This window comes from Gigantopelta aegis, chromosome 4 (genome assembly GCF_016097555.1).
Source record: "Gigantopelta aegis isolate Gae_Host chromosome 4, Gae_host_genome, whole genome shotgun sequence".
Classification (NCBI taxonomy): Eukaryota; Metazoa; Mollusca; class Gastropoda; order Neomphalida; family Peltospiridae; genus Gigantopelta; species Gigantopelta aegis.
In genome coordinates this window covers 63,408,101-63,425,846 of record NC_054702.1, presented here as the reverse complement: position 1 = coordinate 63,425,846, position 17,746 = coordinate 63,408,101, and the positions used below count along the sequence as shown (strand labels likewise).

General features: G+C 35.8%; 1 protein-coding gene across 1 annotated transcript in view; it reads right to left on the bottom strand.

Annotated features, from left to right (window-relative positions):
- Positions 1–17,687, bottom strand: part of LOC121370905 (mitochondrial import inner membrane translocase subunit TIM50-C-like) — a 33,109-nt gene extending 15,422 nt beyond the window's left edge. The window contains exons 1-7 of the mRNA XM_041496439.1: positions 17,316–17,687; positions 15,705–15,736; positions 14,947–14,968; positions 11,201–11,259; positions 10,671–10,790; positions 9,531–9,638; positions 8,850–8,948 (exon numbers count right to left, since the gene is read on the bottom strand). Of these exons, the coding sequence (XP_041352373.1) occupies positions 8,850–8,948; positions 9,531–9,638; positions 10,671–10,790; positions 11,201–11,259; positions 14,947–14,968; positions 15,705–15,736; positions 17,316–17,682 (807 nt within the window). The 5' untranslated portion in view covers positions 17,683–17,687. The remainder of the gene's footprint in view (positions 1–8,849; positions 8,949–9,530; positions 9,639–10,670; positions 10,791–11,200; positions 11,260–14,946; positions 14,969–15,704; positions 15,737–17,315) is intronic.
- Between the last annotated feature and the right edge of the window lie 59 nt (positions 17,688–17,746).

The window sequence follows — 17,746 nt, the reverse complement described above, 5'->3', positions numbered from 1 at the left end:
TTATTGATGGTCATTAAAGATTTTTTTTTATTATAATCATCATCAACTTAAGTGTCTTTTCTAATAGAGAGATGATGATCCCACCCACACTCCCACCCAAGCTAATCATTGCTAATCAATACAACTAAACTGAAATAAGCAAAGGTGTCTGGTAACCCATGAACATGTTACCACAAAATCTGGATCTAGGGTCTAATTCACAAAGATCTCTTGGCTCTGCTACACAACAAAACATCCTCTTTGCAAGTCTTTTAGCACTGCACTGAGAGATCGCAAAGTTGCGAGAATTTAGTGAATTAGGCCCCTGGTAACACATAGGTTACAACAGATTTATATTTCCATTATTATTATTATAAAAATTCCTTCACAGACACACTAACACTTTGCTATTCATTCATGTCACTGTTCTCACTTTGCCGATACTGTAGGTGTATCTAATTAAATAATATTTAACTCATCAAAATTTATGTTGTCTAGTTTTTGTTTGATAAGATGAGGAGAACAAAGGAAAAAACATGTTTTATTTAATGATGCACTCAACACATTTTATTTACGGTTATATGGCGTCGGACATATGGTTAAGGACCACACAGATATTGAGAGAGGAAACCTGCTGTCACCACTTCATGGGCTATTCTTTTCGATTAGCAGCAAGGGATCTTTCATATGCACCATCCCACAGACAGGATAGTACATACCATGGCCTTTGTTACACCAGTCGTGGAGCACTGGCTGGAATGAGAAATAGCCCAATGGGGCCCACCAACGGGGATCAATCCCAAACCGACCACACATCAAGCGAGCACTTTACCACTGGGCTACATCCAGTAAATGCCATGAGCAACTTCATTATATAGTTAAAACTTGATTTGCTGTTGTGTCGCCTTTATGAAGTAAAGAGGTGAGATATTGGTAGTGCTTTTCTGATGGTAGCATCCGCGACAATGTCCACTTTTGGGTTTAACTTTAACATTAAATTTGTTTTTATTTTAGATCAGTTTCTTACAAACTAGTCCTGGGTTAATGAAACTTGGTTTATAGTTGCACATATGGATGTTTGTTACAGTGCATAGAAAAGTTTCTGGTAGGCGAGACATTTAATTCTGCAGAATTCTTGTTTGGACTGTGGTTGATTAAAGACCAGGGCTTCTAGATTATGGTAGCCCCACTCCTATGGCTAGTGATATTCAGTGTTGGGCTAGTAAATAACTACTATTGCCATGCCCGACGGCTAGTGAAAACAAAAAATTGTCAAATGTTGCAAATAAGTCTATTTTGTAAATATGAATATCCTACCAATACCCCAACCCCCCAATGTTAGTGTTTTTAAGCTCTATCTCACCCTTTAGGTAACATATCTGATTATTACTATTATTTAGTAAAATTGTATTAACTTAAAGTAAAGTAGGGCCAGTGATTTTTTTAATTGTGGCTAGTAAATTTAAAAAATCACTGATCCCATGGCTAGTGGATTTAAAAAACATTCTAGAACCTCTGAAGACTTATTGTTTTTATTTGTGTTTCTGTATTATTCACTATAGTGTATGGCAGCTCACTGTTATCCTTTTTACAGAGAGCTATATATAAAGTTAAAAGTCAGTTTTGTTTAACAGCACCACTAGAGCAAACTAATATGTAGTCTTCTGAGGAAACCTGCTATATTTTTCTAGCAGCAAGAGATCTTTTATACACACTTTTCTACAGTTTGTTTTGTTTAATGACACCACTAGACAGAGTTCGACAAATCCGCTAGCCCGATGCCTGTGGCTAGTGATTTTTAAGTTCGGGCTAGTGAGAAACGCAAGTGGTTTTCCCCCTCCTCTCGTTATCGCTCGATCATGGGTTTTTTTTGGGGGGTTTTCTTTCTTTCTTTTTTCTTTTTCTCTCGGCTGAAATTTCGTTTAATAAATTTGATTGTGACGTTTGTCATCAAATAATATCAACAACGCAATCAGTATATAATAATAATCCACTTGAGCTAGGTCTTCAAACTGCAGTAACATGCTATCTCTACATCGTCACAGTTACAGCATGCATTGTTTACCTTTCCCTTTCAAGTTTCTGGCACAGGAAATAAGTCTAATGACATGCGTCTTTTGATTGGTTAGACACGTCACGTGGTAGTTAATCTCGCACATATCTTTTAGACTAAGAACTTGGAAATCACCAATCGCGACGACAGGTTAATCTCAATCAAGTAAACCCCAGCCATGCTTTGAATTTCAGTGTTTGTTTTATTTACCTATTGTTTTCTAATTTAACCCTAGAACGCCTGAACATATAAATAGCGATGTGAAAAATATCACAGTTGGTGAACAATCAACAAACAATGTAAGAAAAACTAAAAATATAATAAAATAAAGTTTTGGGACTTTTTGGCCAAATTTAGGGACAGTATCATATATGATACATTAGGTTTTAAACAGTTAGTTCCCAATGTATCATATATGATACGGTGTCGAATATTTGTGCTATTTTACGTTGCGATCAACATTATTTCATCCCTCTCAACTGTCGTCATTATTAGCAGACTAAAAAACCAGAACGTATTCAACAGGTGCTAATGTAAAATGTTAACCGTGTTATTTCATGTATGCCATATTTCTTCTTGTAAAACGAAACTGATGAACTCCAACGAAGAAATGCAAAAAAATTTTCCAACTGTAAACCTGCGAAATGATCAAATCATAACAATAAACTTCTTAAAAGAATTAACAACAATAACTCCAAAGATGTGAGTTTTTAGAACTAGGTCTTATCACTGGTGAAATGCGTAAAAACAATTTCTGTCTTTGTTCAAACAGAGGTGGACGTGGCATTTTTGGCATTTCACATAGCTAAAGAACGGTTTTGCTGCAGGACATAATTTGCATTGCTGGCGAGATTTGTCCCATGTTGGGAAATGGTTGTATTCGTCGCTCCGAACATCAGGTGCGACCAATTTGGAGGATTTTGGTCGTTTCACCGGTGGAGATTGGTGTAACGACTGGTCTTCCTCAGACGGACGCCCACGTTTCTTTTTCTCTTTTCCAGCACTCGTCAGTGATTGGGCACACAATGCCTGGAACTTTCTCAATCTCATGATTTTTCTCTTTTCTGTGCCAATTTCACCATGATACCTTCGGTACACAAACCAGGCATTTACCAAAGCAATGGTAACAGAATACCAGAAGAGGTATAAATACCATCGAGCCGATCGCAAGTTGTACTTGTACATGGATGTGCACATGTTGAGAAGATCTATGCCACCCATAAACTTATTGTACTCTTCGACAATGGCAGGTTTGTCAACAGTTTCATATTTTTTTTCTTTTCTGTTACAACGTCTCGCTTGTCCAACTGGGTCTGCACAAACGTATGACGATATCAGGCTGACAGGTCGGTTGTCAACCCAACGAAGACAAACCGTATTTGTTTTTTCTTCAACCATGTACTCGTAGTGCCCACGCTTGTTTTTTTTCAGTTCCTTATCATCAGATAATTTGCAATTTTTTACCCTATTCATGCGCACAGTGCCAATGTACCATATCTTCCTTTTTTTTTATTTTTCTACAAGTGGTATAGACGAGAAGTAGTTGTCGGCAAATACTTTGAAATGCCGATCTGATGGCAAAGTATTTGTCAGCTTCTCAACTACACCTGCTGCGAGACCAAGTTCTGATTTGTCATCTTTGAAGGCTGCCTGGTACAAGTCAAAGTCATAAATATAGCCATCAGACCCCGACCTACCCCATAGCTTGAATCCCCACTTGTGAGGTTTGTTTGGCATGTACACACGCAAATGTGACCTACCCTTGAAAGGGATAATGATTTCATCAACAGATTGGCACTCTTCTGGTGGTATAGTCATGCAGTTTTTCCGCATCGCCTCAAACCAACTTCTAATTTTCCATAATTTGTCTTCTTTCATTTTATCTGTTGCATTGTTATTGTCCTCAAAAATGGAGCCTCGATAATAATTTCAGAAATCGATCCCGTGCCATAACACTAGAGATGGAACTATAAGCTACTTCCTGTTCCCAGTAGCATCGTGCATTAGGCATCTGTGCGAGCCCCATGAAAAAATATATCCCAAGCACCTGCTCTAGTTCCTGAGGGGTGGTATTGGTAGATTTTCCGTCTTTTTCAACACTATACTTGTTGGTTTCTTTGGCCACTGTGGCTAACATATCATCTGTAATGAACATTTTAAATAGTGAATACGGTGTTATCTCGCCGTCACTTGATGTAGGCAGTGGTGGCAATGTTGTATTACCATGGAACTTGGTATCTGATGGAGGGGTAAACATTTGCTTACACCACTTGTAATTGTAAGGTAGTGTTAGTTTATTATTAAGCAACTGTTGTAAAGGTATGTCATCATCACTGTCATAGTCGTCCGTTATTTTCTTTCTTTTATTGGATAACTCAATAAGTGGCACATCATCATCACTGTCACTATCAGTGACATGGTGATCCCCAATTAGCCAGTTAGTGTCATCTGGGTCTTCATTTTCAATTTCATTTTCATTCCCATCAATTTCACTTAAGTCGCCATCTATTATTTCAAGGGCATCTTTCAATGTAAAATGTTGCTCATTCATAATGAAATTGATGACAAAAAATCTGAAATGGAAAACAAAAATCTACTAAAAAAATATTCTTTTATTTTACTTATTTTATTTAGGCTATTTATTTATATAATTTATTATTATTATTATTATTATTATTATTATTATATAATAAAGTTCTTGTTTATAATAATACATATATATATTTTCATTATTATTGCTGTGCTATAGCATTTTTAAAACACTGGCGTGTGACTGTTTTAGAGTTTGTATTTTTGAAATTCTGGTATGAGACACTTAACTTTAGTGACGTCAAACCACGACCGCCTGACGTATCATATTTGATACGCGTAGTTTGGCGCCTTTTCCTGTACATGTTAAAATGTAAGTATCAGATTATTTCAGTTTACTGCATTCTTTGTTTATTACTACAAATATACATAGAATTTACTAATCAGTCCCACTCACCTGCGTGTTACATTTCTTTATCAAACATTTCTTCAGATGCGAATGTAGCCCTTCTTGTTTTCGTCCATCTTTTGACACTAATTCTCAAAAAATACGATAGGTGGCACTAGTGTTCTGTACTAAATGTGATACATTAGGCATTTGTGGACAATGGTATGTTGATTGTACAAACTGTTTTATATTTGTTAATTTTAATTAACCTAATTTATTTTGTGTATCATATTTGATACAGGCGGCGCTCTAGGGTTAATACTTCGCTGACATGTGGTTATCGGCAATCAGGAAAACAATTTACTGTAACCGCATATGCAATGACTCGGCTTGGATAATACGTCACACAGCTGCCGATACAAGATAATACCTTTTTTTGTTCATCAATTAACAACGGATTAGATGTCGCCGTTATATTCTTTTGATATCGGTCTGACACTGGAGAATGCCATGTATTTGAGCAATTGGCATCACCGTTCCTGGCGACATAAATAGAAGGCCCTAAATATATAACCAACTACCAAATACACTGAACCATCTATTACCGTGTGTCACACTGTCGTACCCTCATTTAAATTTAATTATTTTGATAGTGTCTTTAGATACCAACCAAGAGTTTGCTCAATTATTTTTCCCCAGGGGGAGGGTAAAAGCGGAAACCGGACAATGACGATGGATCACACTTGACAAAAGACAAAACGTACGACACGACAAAAAACTGAAAGTTACAACATGATTGAAGTGTTTGTTTTATTTTCCTGTTATACTCGTAAACAGGAATTTGGGCTAGTGCTTTATCTTGGTGGGCTAGTGGTTTTCACAAACCCACTAGCCCTGCGGCTAGTGACTTTTCAAAATATTTGTCATATTCTGTGTGTGTGTGCATGCATATGTGTGTGTGTGTTTTGGTCTCATGCCAGCTGCATTGTATATTCAATGTGTTCAAGAGAAATTACCAGATCTACTACCCGGTAGTATGTTAAGTCACTAATAGTTTGAATTTGACACGTTAACATTAGAGAGAAACCCTTTTCACACCACATCAGCGTCTTTTACCAATACACACACTTTCCCACAGACAGGACAACACTTAACACAGCCATTGGTATATCAGTTCTGACCCTGTACTTGTAAAACTGTTAAAATCTTGACTCAAAAATCTAATGTCTTAAGACTTTAATGTCAGGGCAACACAATACAAACTGCATGCATATGACTTTATTAAAGATTTAAGTCTGGACTGTAAGGTTTTATAAGCACTGGCCTTGTTCTAACAAATGGAAGCTAAAACAGCCAATGGATAAAATGATGTGTTATTAAGCAATACACAAACAGCATTGTGTGTTGCAACAATGTTACATTTAAACAAGCACTCCGACAGTACTGTTTAAGCAATACATGCCCCTGCCGGACCCAATGGCCCAACATCTCCTATGTTCAATGGCCATAACTCTGTGAACAAGAATACTGGTGAGGTATATGATATGCCCCTTATTTGTATCACAGTGTCCTAGTGATTGCATATATGACACACTACCATCCCAAGTTGTTCCTACAATTAAGGTTTGATGGTCCTGTATGAATCTGCATGCAAGATATGGTCTGGACAAGGATTTACTGTTATGTGCAGCAGACCGTGAAACGTAGGTCATAGTGACCTAGCAATAGTACGCAACACACCGCCATACCAACTTGTTCCTACATGTGAGGTTTGATGGTCCTGTATGCATCTGTATGCACGATATGGTCCGGACAAGAACAAGTTAACAGATGGACGGACAGACGGACCACGCTATATCATAATACGACCCATCATAGACAGGTTTATAAAAGTGAAAAACTCACCACAAAAGTCAAATTTGATCTGTACAGTATATGATAAAGCTATAGATATAAACAAAAATTCAGCTTAATATCTGGAGGCATTGAAAAAAAAAGTTTGAAAAACAAATGTTTGTATCTCTGAAATTCAAGAGCCATAATTTTTAAACAACTGGTAAATCGATGTGAAAATCAAACTTAATCTGTACGGTCTCACTACACAGTTCACTTCCAGGTGACAGTTCATTCATCATGGTCCACTACTTCCTAATTGTGACATAAGTTGTGGTTCACATATTCACTTCTAACACTTATAACATTGTGCACTGACTTTTGGGGTCATGGGTGTACAGAGGAATGGGTGGCCAGTGTGAAATGGTTCCTGCATCACCGACTTTACTTTGTTTTATTGTGATACGATCTCGTATCCTCCGGAGACGGGCCCGTCTGCCCCACTATACCAACCTATGATGACTGGACTATACCCTAGTCTGATTCTCTCTCTCGTTCAGACGGATCCGGCTTCTCAAGATCTGTATTTCAGTACAGCACTACACCTTCAACATCTACTGACTGTCAATCTAGGGGTTTTCTTGACGGGATGCAACCCATCTCGTCCCTACAAGCTGTGCACCCTAACGGCCTTAACAAGGCCACTCACATGGACATATAGATCGGACTTTAAACTTTTAGACCTTCGTTCAAAAGTTGATGTTTTTTTAATATTATTAAATAGTCCGATCCTCTCTTCTTTCTCTTATTTATTTTTGGACTGTCCTTCTAAAATGCTCCAAATTATATAAATATTCGACCGAGCAGTCAATTCTTATTATTCTTGGCTTGTAACTGGGGGTTTTTCTTCTTTTTTTAAAAATTTTCTATTAACTTTTTTACTAATTGCCATTTTCAAAATTCTGCCCATTTTCAACTCTATCCCCACCCCCCCTCCATCTTATCCAATTTCTTTTTGACCACCCGATCTAATCTAGCGACCAAATTTAATGACTAGAATTTTCTTTATTAATTATATTAGAGATGAGTATCAAAATTTTAAAGGCCCACTATTTAATTTTTGGATGTAAATTTCAAAATTGTCTGCTTAATTTTTTTCTGTCCCAGGACAAGCCCCTGGCTATCCAGAGACAGGCCCCAGGACGGACATGCTCGAAACTCTAGTGGTATATGAGCATGTAAAAATTATTCGCACTCACACTTGCATCACCTGTTCAGACTAATACTATAGCCAGATGCAGATATAGCATAAATACCAAGATGTAAATGTAAATTTGGGAGTGAAATATATAATATATGTTTGCAATGGTATATGTTGTTTGTGCCTATGAGAATCTTAATATGATGTTGGACAATTTAGCATGGGATTCCAATGGCAGATGACATCTGTGAATTGAGACCTAACAGAAAATGAGAAAGCTATATACAAATAATATCAATATCTTTAGACATTGTGAACAAAAAGTCTGAAAAACAAATTTCAAGTTCAAGGGTTCTAATTCTGTCAAAAATTGATAAATCGCCCATAAAGTCAAACTTGATCTGTAACAGTGCATGATAAAGCTATAAACAAAATTTCAGCTCAATCTCTTACGGCACTGCAGAAAAACGTCTATAAAACTATATGTGGGGCAGACAGATGGACTGACAGACAGATAGAGACAAAATCTAAAGCCCCCTCCGGTCGGACCAGTAGGGATCTGAAAACACAAGTGCTCGAAATTAAGAATTTGTTACCTATGACAATTGTTTTTGTTTTTGACATAGGCATAATGCTTACCGACAGCCATTTTGAAACTTCCTATGGCAATTTTTAGCCAGTAACTTTGGCAACAAATATAAAAATCAAGAATGAGTTCCTTTAACCAATGGCAATAATTTTTATTCATCGACAAAAAACTGCCATCGGTCATTCCCCACGACCGATGGCAATTCTTATCGCTACTACGGCAACTGCTGCTGGTGCCTTTGTTAAGTTCAAGCCCTGAAACGTAAAAGCATATTCACCTTAACATGATGTCCATCCATGTATCGCGTTGTGTCCCGGTACAGACGGTACATGATGAAACCATTCGGGTCCAGACTGTTAATCAGTGCATCGGCCATCTGCAATACAGTAATAAAACTATCATTATCTAAAACACAATAATCAAAAGATATTTGTCAGAAAGGGATAATAAAAAATACTGCTAATTCAAGAGAGTGTGTTTGTCATGGTCTTCTTTTATAGGTGGAGGAAGGAGGTTAAAGTAGAAAAAGATTATGATGAACAAAAAAAAGTGTAACAACTTGGGAGGCCGACAGCCAGAACTGATTATGTCCAAAATCATGGTTTAAAAAAATAAACAAGTTTTAACCATTTAAAAAATAAAAAATAAATAAAAAAGAAGCAATTTTATTATCCTTTTTTTTCTTTTCAAATTATACAGCTTTTTATCACTTTTATTACTTGTATGTCCCCCATCCCCCAGATAAAACAAAACCCTAAAAAAAAAATATGTGTAATTTAAACTATGCATTTTCTTCTTTTCTTTTTCATTTTACAATATCTATTTAATATTGGTCATCCTAATGCTGATGTGGCACTAATTTCTTAATCTGAATAGTCATATAATGCAAGCTGCTTGTCAAAAAGCATATAGTGTATTTTGAGTGCCAGCTTTATTATTTGTCCATAATTTGACTTACATAACCATGTTCTGAGGTGTAGATAACAATCTCAAACAACGGTGGTGCCACACTTTGTAGAAAGTGGTCAATTCCTGGCCTTTTCTTAAAGCGCCAACCTGTGCCGTACTGAAAAAACAAAAATCAATTTAAATTAAAAAAGATTACTAATAACTAATTTCTGAAACTACTACAATAATTTCCATAACAACTACATGTATAAGTCATGATATGATATCTGTATAAGTCATAATATCATATCTGTCTTAAAATCATGTAAAATAAATCTTCTTTTAAAATATGACAAATAAATGTTATATTATACCAGTATGAAGTGATAAAATAACACATATATACTGTATATGTATTACATGTATACACAGTAAAATAAGAATTCTTCAGAATTAAATGTCTCTCCTACCAGAAACTTTTTCAGTGCTCTGTGATGAGCATTCATATGTGCAACTATAAACCAAGTTTGATTGACCTAGCACTTATAGTTTGTAAACAATGCAACACAGCCACTGTCAGAAAAGTAATACCAATATATCTCCTTTTTACTTCACGAAGACAAGACAATAAATGGAGTCAAAACAAAATGAGAAAAATCTTTTGACATGTCTTCGAGAATGCACTTTATTGTTGTACTTCATAGATCTAATTTAACTTATTTCAAGACATGTTTAAAATTATTTAATACACCAGTATGTGTAATGTATAATGGAAAATGTTTTTAAAAAGACAATATATTGTGCTTATTTATTTAAAAACTATGATGATGTGATGTGTTATTCAACTAACTAAAACTACTTTGTATTACAAGGGAAATAACTGCTACAAAGAGACAAACCTAAAACTTTATTAATAAGTTAATAACATTAAATTTCCAATTTTTCAATAAAGCTGTAATTAGAATGAGAAAAAGGCTACAACACTGATGAGTAAAGCTCATTCAGGAAATATATGATCTTAAAATAATGTTTTAAAATCAGGAATATATATAATGAAAATTTTGGAAACAAAAATCTATGATATATGCAAACTTTAATTAGACATATATAACATTATGTTGCTATTCTATATAAAAATGACCATTAACTAATTATCCTGCAGTACAGTACCATGTGACCATGGTCTCTAAAACATAAGGAGAACACTTACTGTCCAGTCTGGATGCACGAGCACACCAGTCATTTCGAGAACGAGAGTGTACCGTGGCTGAACATACGGATACTCCAGGGGATCGGGAAGCAACTTCTGGCGAGACGGTTCTTGAATTTTCTATAAAACAAATTGGTATGACAGAAATTAAATAAATATGTGGATAAAGATAGAGGTAGAAAGTTTATAATAAATGATAAGCAACCATTTTATTTAACTAGAAAAGCTGCATAAAATTTCGTTAATTTTTTTCAATAAAAAAACAAGGAAAAAAAGTACAGATGGAAAAGGATAAAACATTTTTTTTTAATAAACTGTATTCAAAATTATTACATTATTTACAATATTAACATTTGTTAGAATACTAAATATTATACATCATAATAAATGGCATACATTAATAGTGTTCAATGACTTTATTCCTGAATATAGCAGGACAAAAAGTTAAATATTTTTAAAAATTAAATATAACAAAATGTTTAAATAAATTAAATAATTTATTTTATTCAATATAAATACCAAAATATTACCTCTCTGAATATAGAAAATTCATTCATAGCTCTTTTCAAATACGCTTTATAAGTTGGCACTGAAAATATAAGGAAAACAATTACAACATAATTATAAGGCCAGGTCAGAAACAAAGAATATCAGTTGTTGATACAAAATTATGGTCAATACTCCTGTCACAGGGATCCTGTAATACCCGTAACTGAATGAAACACGATTATCCAAATATCTCTCCTAACTGTATATCTATTAGATCTCTCTGTAATGGGCAGTTAAAAAAAACCTGTGTGGCTCGTCTAGGTATGATCAGAGATAAGATCTTATATATAAAGTATATGTAATATAGCACGTTTAGTTCACTAGAAAACACAACAAAAACACAATACACTTTGGAATCTGTATTAACCTACGCTGACAAATGTACTGCCGCAGTAGTTAATTAACAACAACAAATAATAACAACCCAGAACTGATCACTTAATTAGTTAATCTCTGGGTGTCTAGTTTACACAATATGCTAATCACTTCACCGCGACACAACACCCACACGTGTGATAATTGAGAAACGCTTCCAGGGGAACTTAATTAATAAAGGAATTACAACTCTATTCCTAACTGGTTAATTTTTAATTAAACCTTACTACTCATTCAGTAACCTTGTAACACAGAATTAATACTGGTACCTATCACAATAAAGACAATAACCTACAGTTTACCTAGGTCCGCTAGGATGACTGGCTAAGCTTTAATAATTATTTAGAGAGTGTTAAAATATTTAAAGTCACATCAATCACATCAAGGTTATACAACACAGCAGAAAATATATAATTACCAAGTCCAAACGGACAACGTTCCCCCTGGACGCCTTCCAATATGTTTCTCCCTGATATCTTTAAAACCCTAGCTATTTATTATAAAAATCCAAATATCGCCTGGGGGCACATCGCGGTACTGAATCTTATTATGTGAATTTCCACCACTCCCAGAGTCTATATATTTTCTTAGATGACCAGACATTCTGTCGCCAGTTCGCCAGAAATCCCCCGGTCATAAACCGCTCTACCGGAGTTATTACATAACTACTGGCCACATGGCCTCCGCACCTGGGCTGGGTGTGTATTAGAAAAGCTCGACGACCGTTGCACAAAGGTATCACGTAACAAGTTGCCCACCTGGGCTTAAGTGCATATTGTAACTGCACACGGCCCTCTAAAACAATTAATATCGCCACAGGCGAAAACAAAATTAAGAGCATGTTCCGTCACACATCAACAAAATTTTAACCAATCCATATTTAAGATGGTGACTTTTAATATATAAGCCTGGTGATTTATTTTGTCATGGTTGAAAATAGGTTATTTAAATAAATAGCTAAATTAAAATGTTTTAATCAGACATGGTGCCTACAGAGAATGCCTTTTTTTCATACTACAAGTACAAGCTATATATTTTTGAGCCAATTGTTTTCTAAATTGCACCAAACCAAACTGAAATTATTTACAAAAAACATTTTTGTCAGAGGATGGGACTGTCTATAAGTGGAATTATTACTGAATTCAGGTTGGTATGAATTAGATTTGCATCACTATAGGATATTCTTAATTCCAATACTGGCTCCAATCCACAAGGAAAAATTAAAGTTTGTTTTATTTAACAACACCACTAGAGCACATTGATTTATGAATCATTGGTTATTGGATGTCAAACATTTGGTAATTTTGACATATAGTCTTAGAGAGGAAACACACTACATTTTTTCATTAGGTCAGGTCATGTCATAGGTTTTAACGTGCACATTCAGAACAAGCTGTTATAGCATATGCCTGTCATGGGCACAGGTGTTGACGTTTGCCAGCTTCCTCCATCCAGGAAAAGAAAAGGTTTGGCATGGGTGGGAAAGGGATGGTTTTGGTGCTATTGAATTTGCAAATGTCCCGTAGGATTAAAGCCAAATAGAAAATGTAGCATAATTTCTCATTTGTTATGCAATTTAGAATCGTTCATCAAATTTGAAAATGGAGCTAATTGGTTGATTTGACGTAGCTGATCGAAAGGTGTCTCCTTTTTTTCCCCATTAGTAGCAAGATATCTTTTATATGCACCATCCTACAGACTGGATAGCACATACCATGACCTTTGATATACCAGTTGCGGTGCACTGGCTGGACCAATCCAGAAGGAGTACATGACAAGACTTTTATGGAGATATGAAAAGCAGGACTAGCTCTGGTACTCGCCAAATGTGTGTAATAATTGATATTTTGTGGGAAAATAATTTATTATTTTTAATTTTGAAGTTTAGCAAATAATTTGGCAAATGTTTCAACTCACCCTGAGCTATCCCCGGTAAAGCTACATACACCCTAGTTTGACACACTACACAGGTACGATTATGGGTCTGTCTTCTGACAGGGCTATCCCTGGTAAAGCTACATACACCAAGTTTGACACACTACACAGGTACGATTATGGGTCTGTCTTCTGACAGGGCTATCCCCGGTAAAGCTACATACACCAAGTTTGACACACTACACAGGTACGATTATGGGTCTGTCTTCTGACAGGGCTATCCCCGGTAAAGCTACATACACCCTAGTTTGACACACTACAGGTACGATTATGGGTCTGTCTTCCGACAGGGCTATCCCCGGTAAAGCTACATACACCAAGTTTGACACACTACACAGGTACGATTATGGGTCTGTCTTCTGACAGGGCTATCCCCGGTAAAGCTACATACACCAAGTTTGACACACTACACAGGTACGATTATGGGTCTGTCTTCTGACAGGGCTATCCCCGGTAAAGCTACATACACCCTAGTTTGACACACTACACAGGTATGATTATGGGTCTGTCTTCTGACAGGGCTATCCCCGGTAAAGCTACATACACCCTAGTTTGACACACTACACAGGTACGATTATGGGTCTGTCTTCCGACAGGGCTATCCCCGGTAAAGCTACATACACCAAGTTTGACACACTACACAGGTACGATTATGGGTCTGTCTTCTGACAGGGCTATCCCCGGTAAAGCTACATACACCCTAGTTTGACACACTACACAGGTATGATTATGGGTCTGTCTTCTGACAGGGCTATCCCCGGTAAAGCTACATACACCCTAGTTTGACACACTACACAGGTACGATTATGGGTCTGTCTTCCGACAGGGCTATCCCCGGTAAAGCTACATACACCAAGTTTGACACACTACACAGGTACGATTATGGGTCTGTCTTCTGACAGGGCTATCCCCGGTAAAGCTACATACACCAAGTTTGACACACTACACAGGTATGATTATGGGTCTATCTACTGACAGGGCTAGCTCTGGGTGAGCAAAACAATTCGCCAAATTATCTTCAAATATGTTAAATTCACTGTTATTTTTCAACAAAATACCAATTATTACATGAAATGTTTTTGCCAAATCAAAATAAAATTTGCCAATTGTTCCTGAAATTCACAATGGGTGAATATGGCGAGTGGCAGAGCTAGCCCTGTGTGAGTGTATGACCCTACAGGTACGCACACAGAGAATGATTATCTGGCAGGCACCATGTCTGCTGCATGGACTCGGGTAATACTAAGATAGCTCAACTGATAATACATAGCACCATTCATTTCATCTTTATCAGTGTATGTTCATTACGGTAATTTCTAATAAACTGTTTTAATCAGACTGTATACAAATTTGCAATTGACTAATTTAGTTACTGACAGAAAAGTAAATTTAATGTAGGCAGATAAAATATACATACAGTGGCTGTATTCATCTTCCAGCTGAAAATAAAATGATAATAATACACAAGTGATTTACTGTAACATCGTAAAATAAGGAAACTTAAAAACATTGAAGTTATTTTCCCTTGTTTCTCTACTTTACCAACATATGGCACATGTATGTAAACGTGTGTGTGTGTGTGTGTGTGTGTGTGTGTGTGTGTGTGTGTTTTATATATATATTTTGAAACTCAAACCTTACATGATAAAGTTATATACAAAATTTCACTTTAATATCTTGAGGCATTGTTAAAAAAAAATTAAAACAAATTCCAGAAAACTATATTTGGGACATATGGGCAGACAAGACAGTTGGAGACAAAACAGTCCCATCCAATTGGACTGGTACGGGTCTTAAAAACAAAATGTTTTGAAATGGATGACCACAATAATTTACCAAAAAATTTCCACATACCGTAGACCCTAATCCTCGTTGGTGATTTTACTTGCCCTCAACATATTATTATTAATTATAATCAGTTACTTAATATTACCAGGGTTAAAACAAAAACACTTGTCAGGTGGAACCATGTACCGGGCTGGACAAGTCGGACATACTAATTCCACATCTTCATCTGCTAGTTTTTCATTTCTAGATTAGGGCCTGTATCGTAAATATACATGTATAAAGCAACAATAATGTTATACATTCTATATACAGAGACATGTCTATATTGGGTTATGAGATATTTACTTTAAAATAAAATTTTAACTGTTTTAAATTTAAATAACTTACAAATATCCCATCTGGATCTTGAGGTGGTGATCCTAAAAAAAAATAAAAAAAAATACTTTTAGCTGATCAGCCTTTCACTTAACAGCTTACACAGGCAGTGAATTCAATCATGATGTTTGTAACAATTGATCAATAATTCTCAAATTATACAAGGATTTTTAAAGAATGCTGTAAGGGCTTGTCTGCACATTTCTTTAGTTGCACTGTGCATCCTGAACTCTGACCATTTTCTTTTATGATCTCTTTACTCAGTTTCCTTTTATGTAAACCAATCACACTGGTATGCTAAAAACACTTCCTTGTAACATGGACTTGGTCTTGTCTGTATATTACTATCTGAAAGCTAGTAATTTTATCTAGACCAAATAGTTCTGTCTCCATAAAGCTATATTGATATTTATTTTTTAATTATTTGTAATAGGATTTTATCTGTACAAATCGGATTTTAAAAAAAGTACTCAGTACTTTTCGTGGAAAAGAAAACAAGAATTCTGCACACTGAAATGTCTCACCTACCATAACCTTTTCCAGTGCACTGATGAACTTCCATACAGGCACAACTATAAACCAAGTTTCATTGACCTAGGCCTTGTGAGAAACCGATCTAAATGAGAAACTTTGTTAAACTTAACGCAAAAATGTTGAAGCCATTGTCGCTGCCTGTAAAGTAAAACCTAGGTCGAGTCGACCTTGTGATTGTAAACACAGATCAGACCATGGTGGTCGGAATCAGAAAATGTTTTACACTCAAGTCACAAATGGGCGAAATCTCATGATGGTCGTGCGATGTGTAAAATTTGCACTTGAAAAATCGCAAGCACGCTACAGTTTTTGACACATGTCCATGAGAAACTTTGCTACATAGCAGCCAGTTTAATACTCTATTGAAGTGTAAAAATACTATGTTTATGCTCACCGAAACTGGTAGAATAACTGTTGAAAATGAATTGTAAACTACTGTTTATAATTTTATAAATTAGGTTCATTTTGTCCAAAATATAACCTACGTTTTGAACAAAAATTGTGTACGTTTTGACCCAAATTGTGTATGTTTTGACTATGTCCCAAAAAGACCTTGGCATAATCATGCCTATTGACTGCTTACCCTATTTCATCAATTTAAATGCCAGATGCAAGCATATTATGCTTGTGTTCGGCGTTTATCTTGATGAACTATGCTGAATCAAAGTCACTTCGTACCATAGTAATTTTGTACCATGCTGCCTGGTCATTTCGTAGCCTAGTCATTTTGTACCATTGTAAAAAGTCATTTCGTACCTTAGTTATTTCGTATCACTGTGAAAAGTCATTTTCCTCCTTAGTATTTTTACATTGATTCTTATATATGTAAAGATATCACATCTGACATTACAAATTTTTGTTATAGTACGATATGACTTTCTCAGTTATGGTACGAAATGACAAAGGTATGAAATGACTAGGGTACAAAATAACTTTTCACAATGGTACGAAATGACTTTTTGCAAAGGTTCGAAATTACCAGAGTATGAAATGACCAAATTCGGTACGAAATGACTAGTCTATGGACATACTAGTATGGTATGAAATGGGGATGGTATGAACGAAGTGACTAGCAACCACTATGCTTACCCCAAATATATAACATCATTCCTCCTGATATAATACTCCAGCCACTCATTAAAACTAAACCAAGCCTCCAAGCATTTTTTCCAGTCCACTTTGATTCCTTTGACCCTTTGCTGTCATCCTTTTTTGACGATTTATCACTCTCTTTTTCTGCTGCTGTTTTGGCCTTCAGAATTTCATCAGTCAACCCTTTCAGTGTTCCACTTTGCTGAGTAGAATACAGTAAAAGACAACTCGAGTATGTTGGAAAACGTGTCTTTTTGTAACTTTCTCTATGAGAATATTTGTTGACATATGCTTGCAGTAAAGTTCGTGACATTCGAAAAATGTGACATCTCTGAAAACACATGTAACCACTGAGGGCTGACATCTTGATAGACTGGTAAGCCAATCAATTAATCCGTGTTTACGGTTGAGCGTAACAGTAACATGAT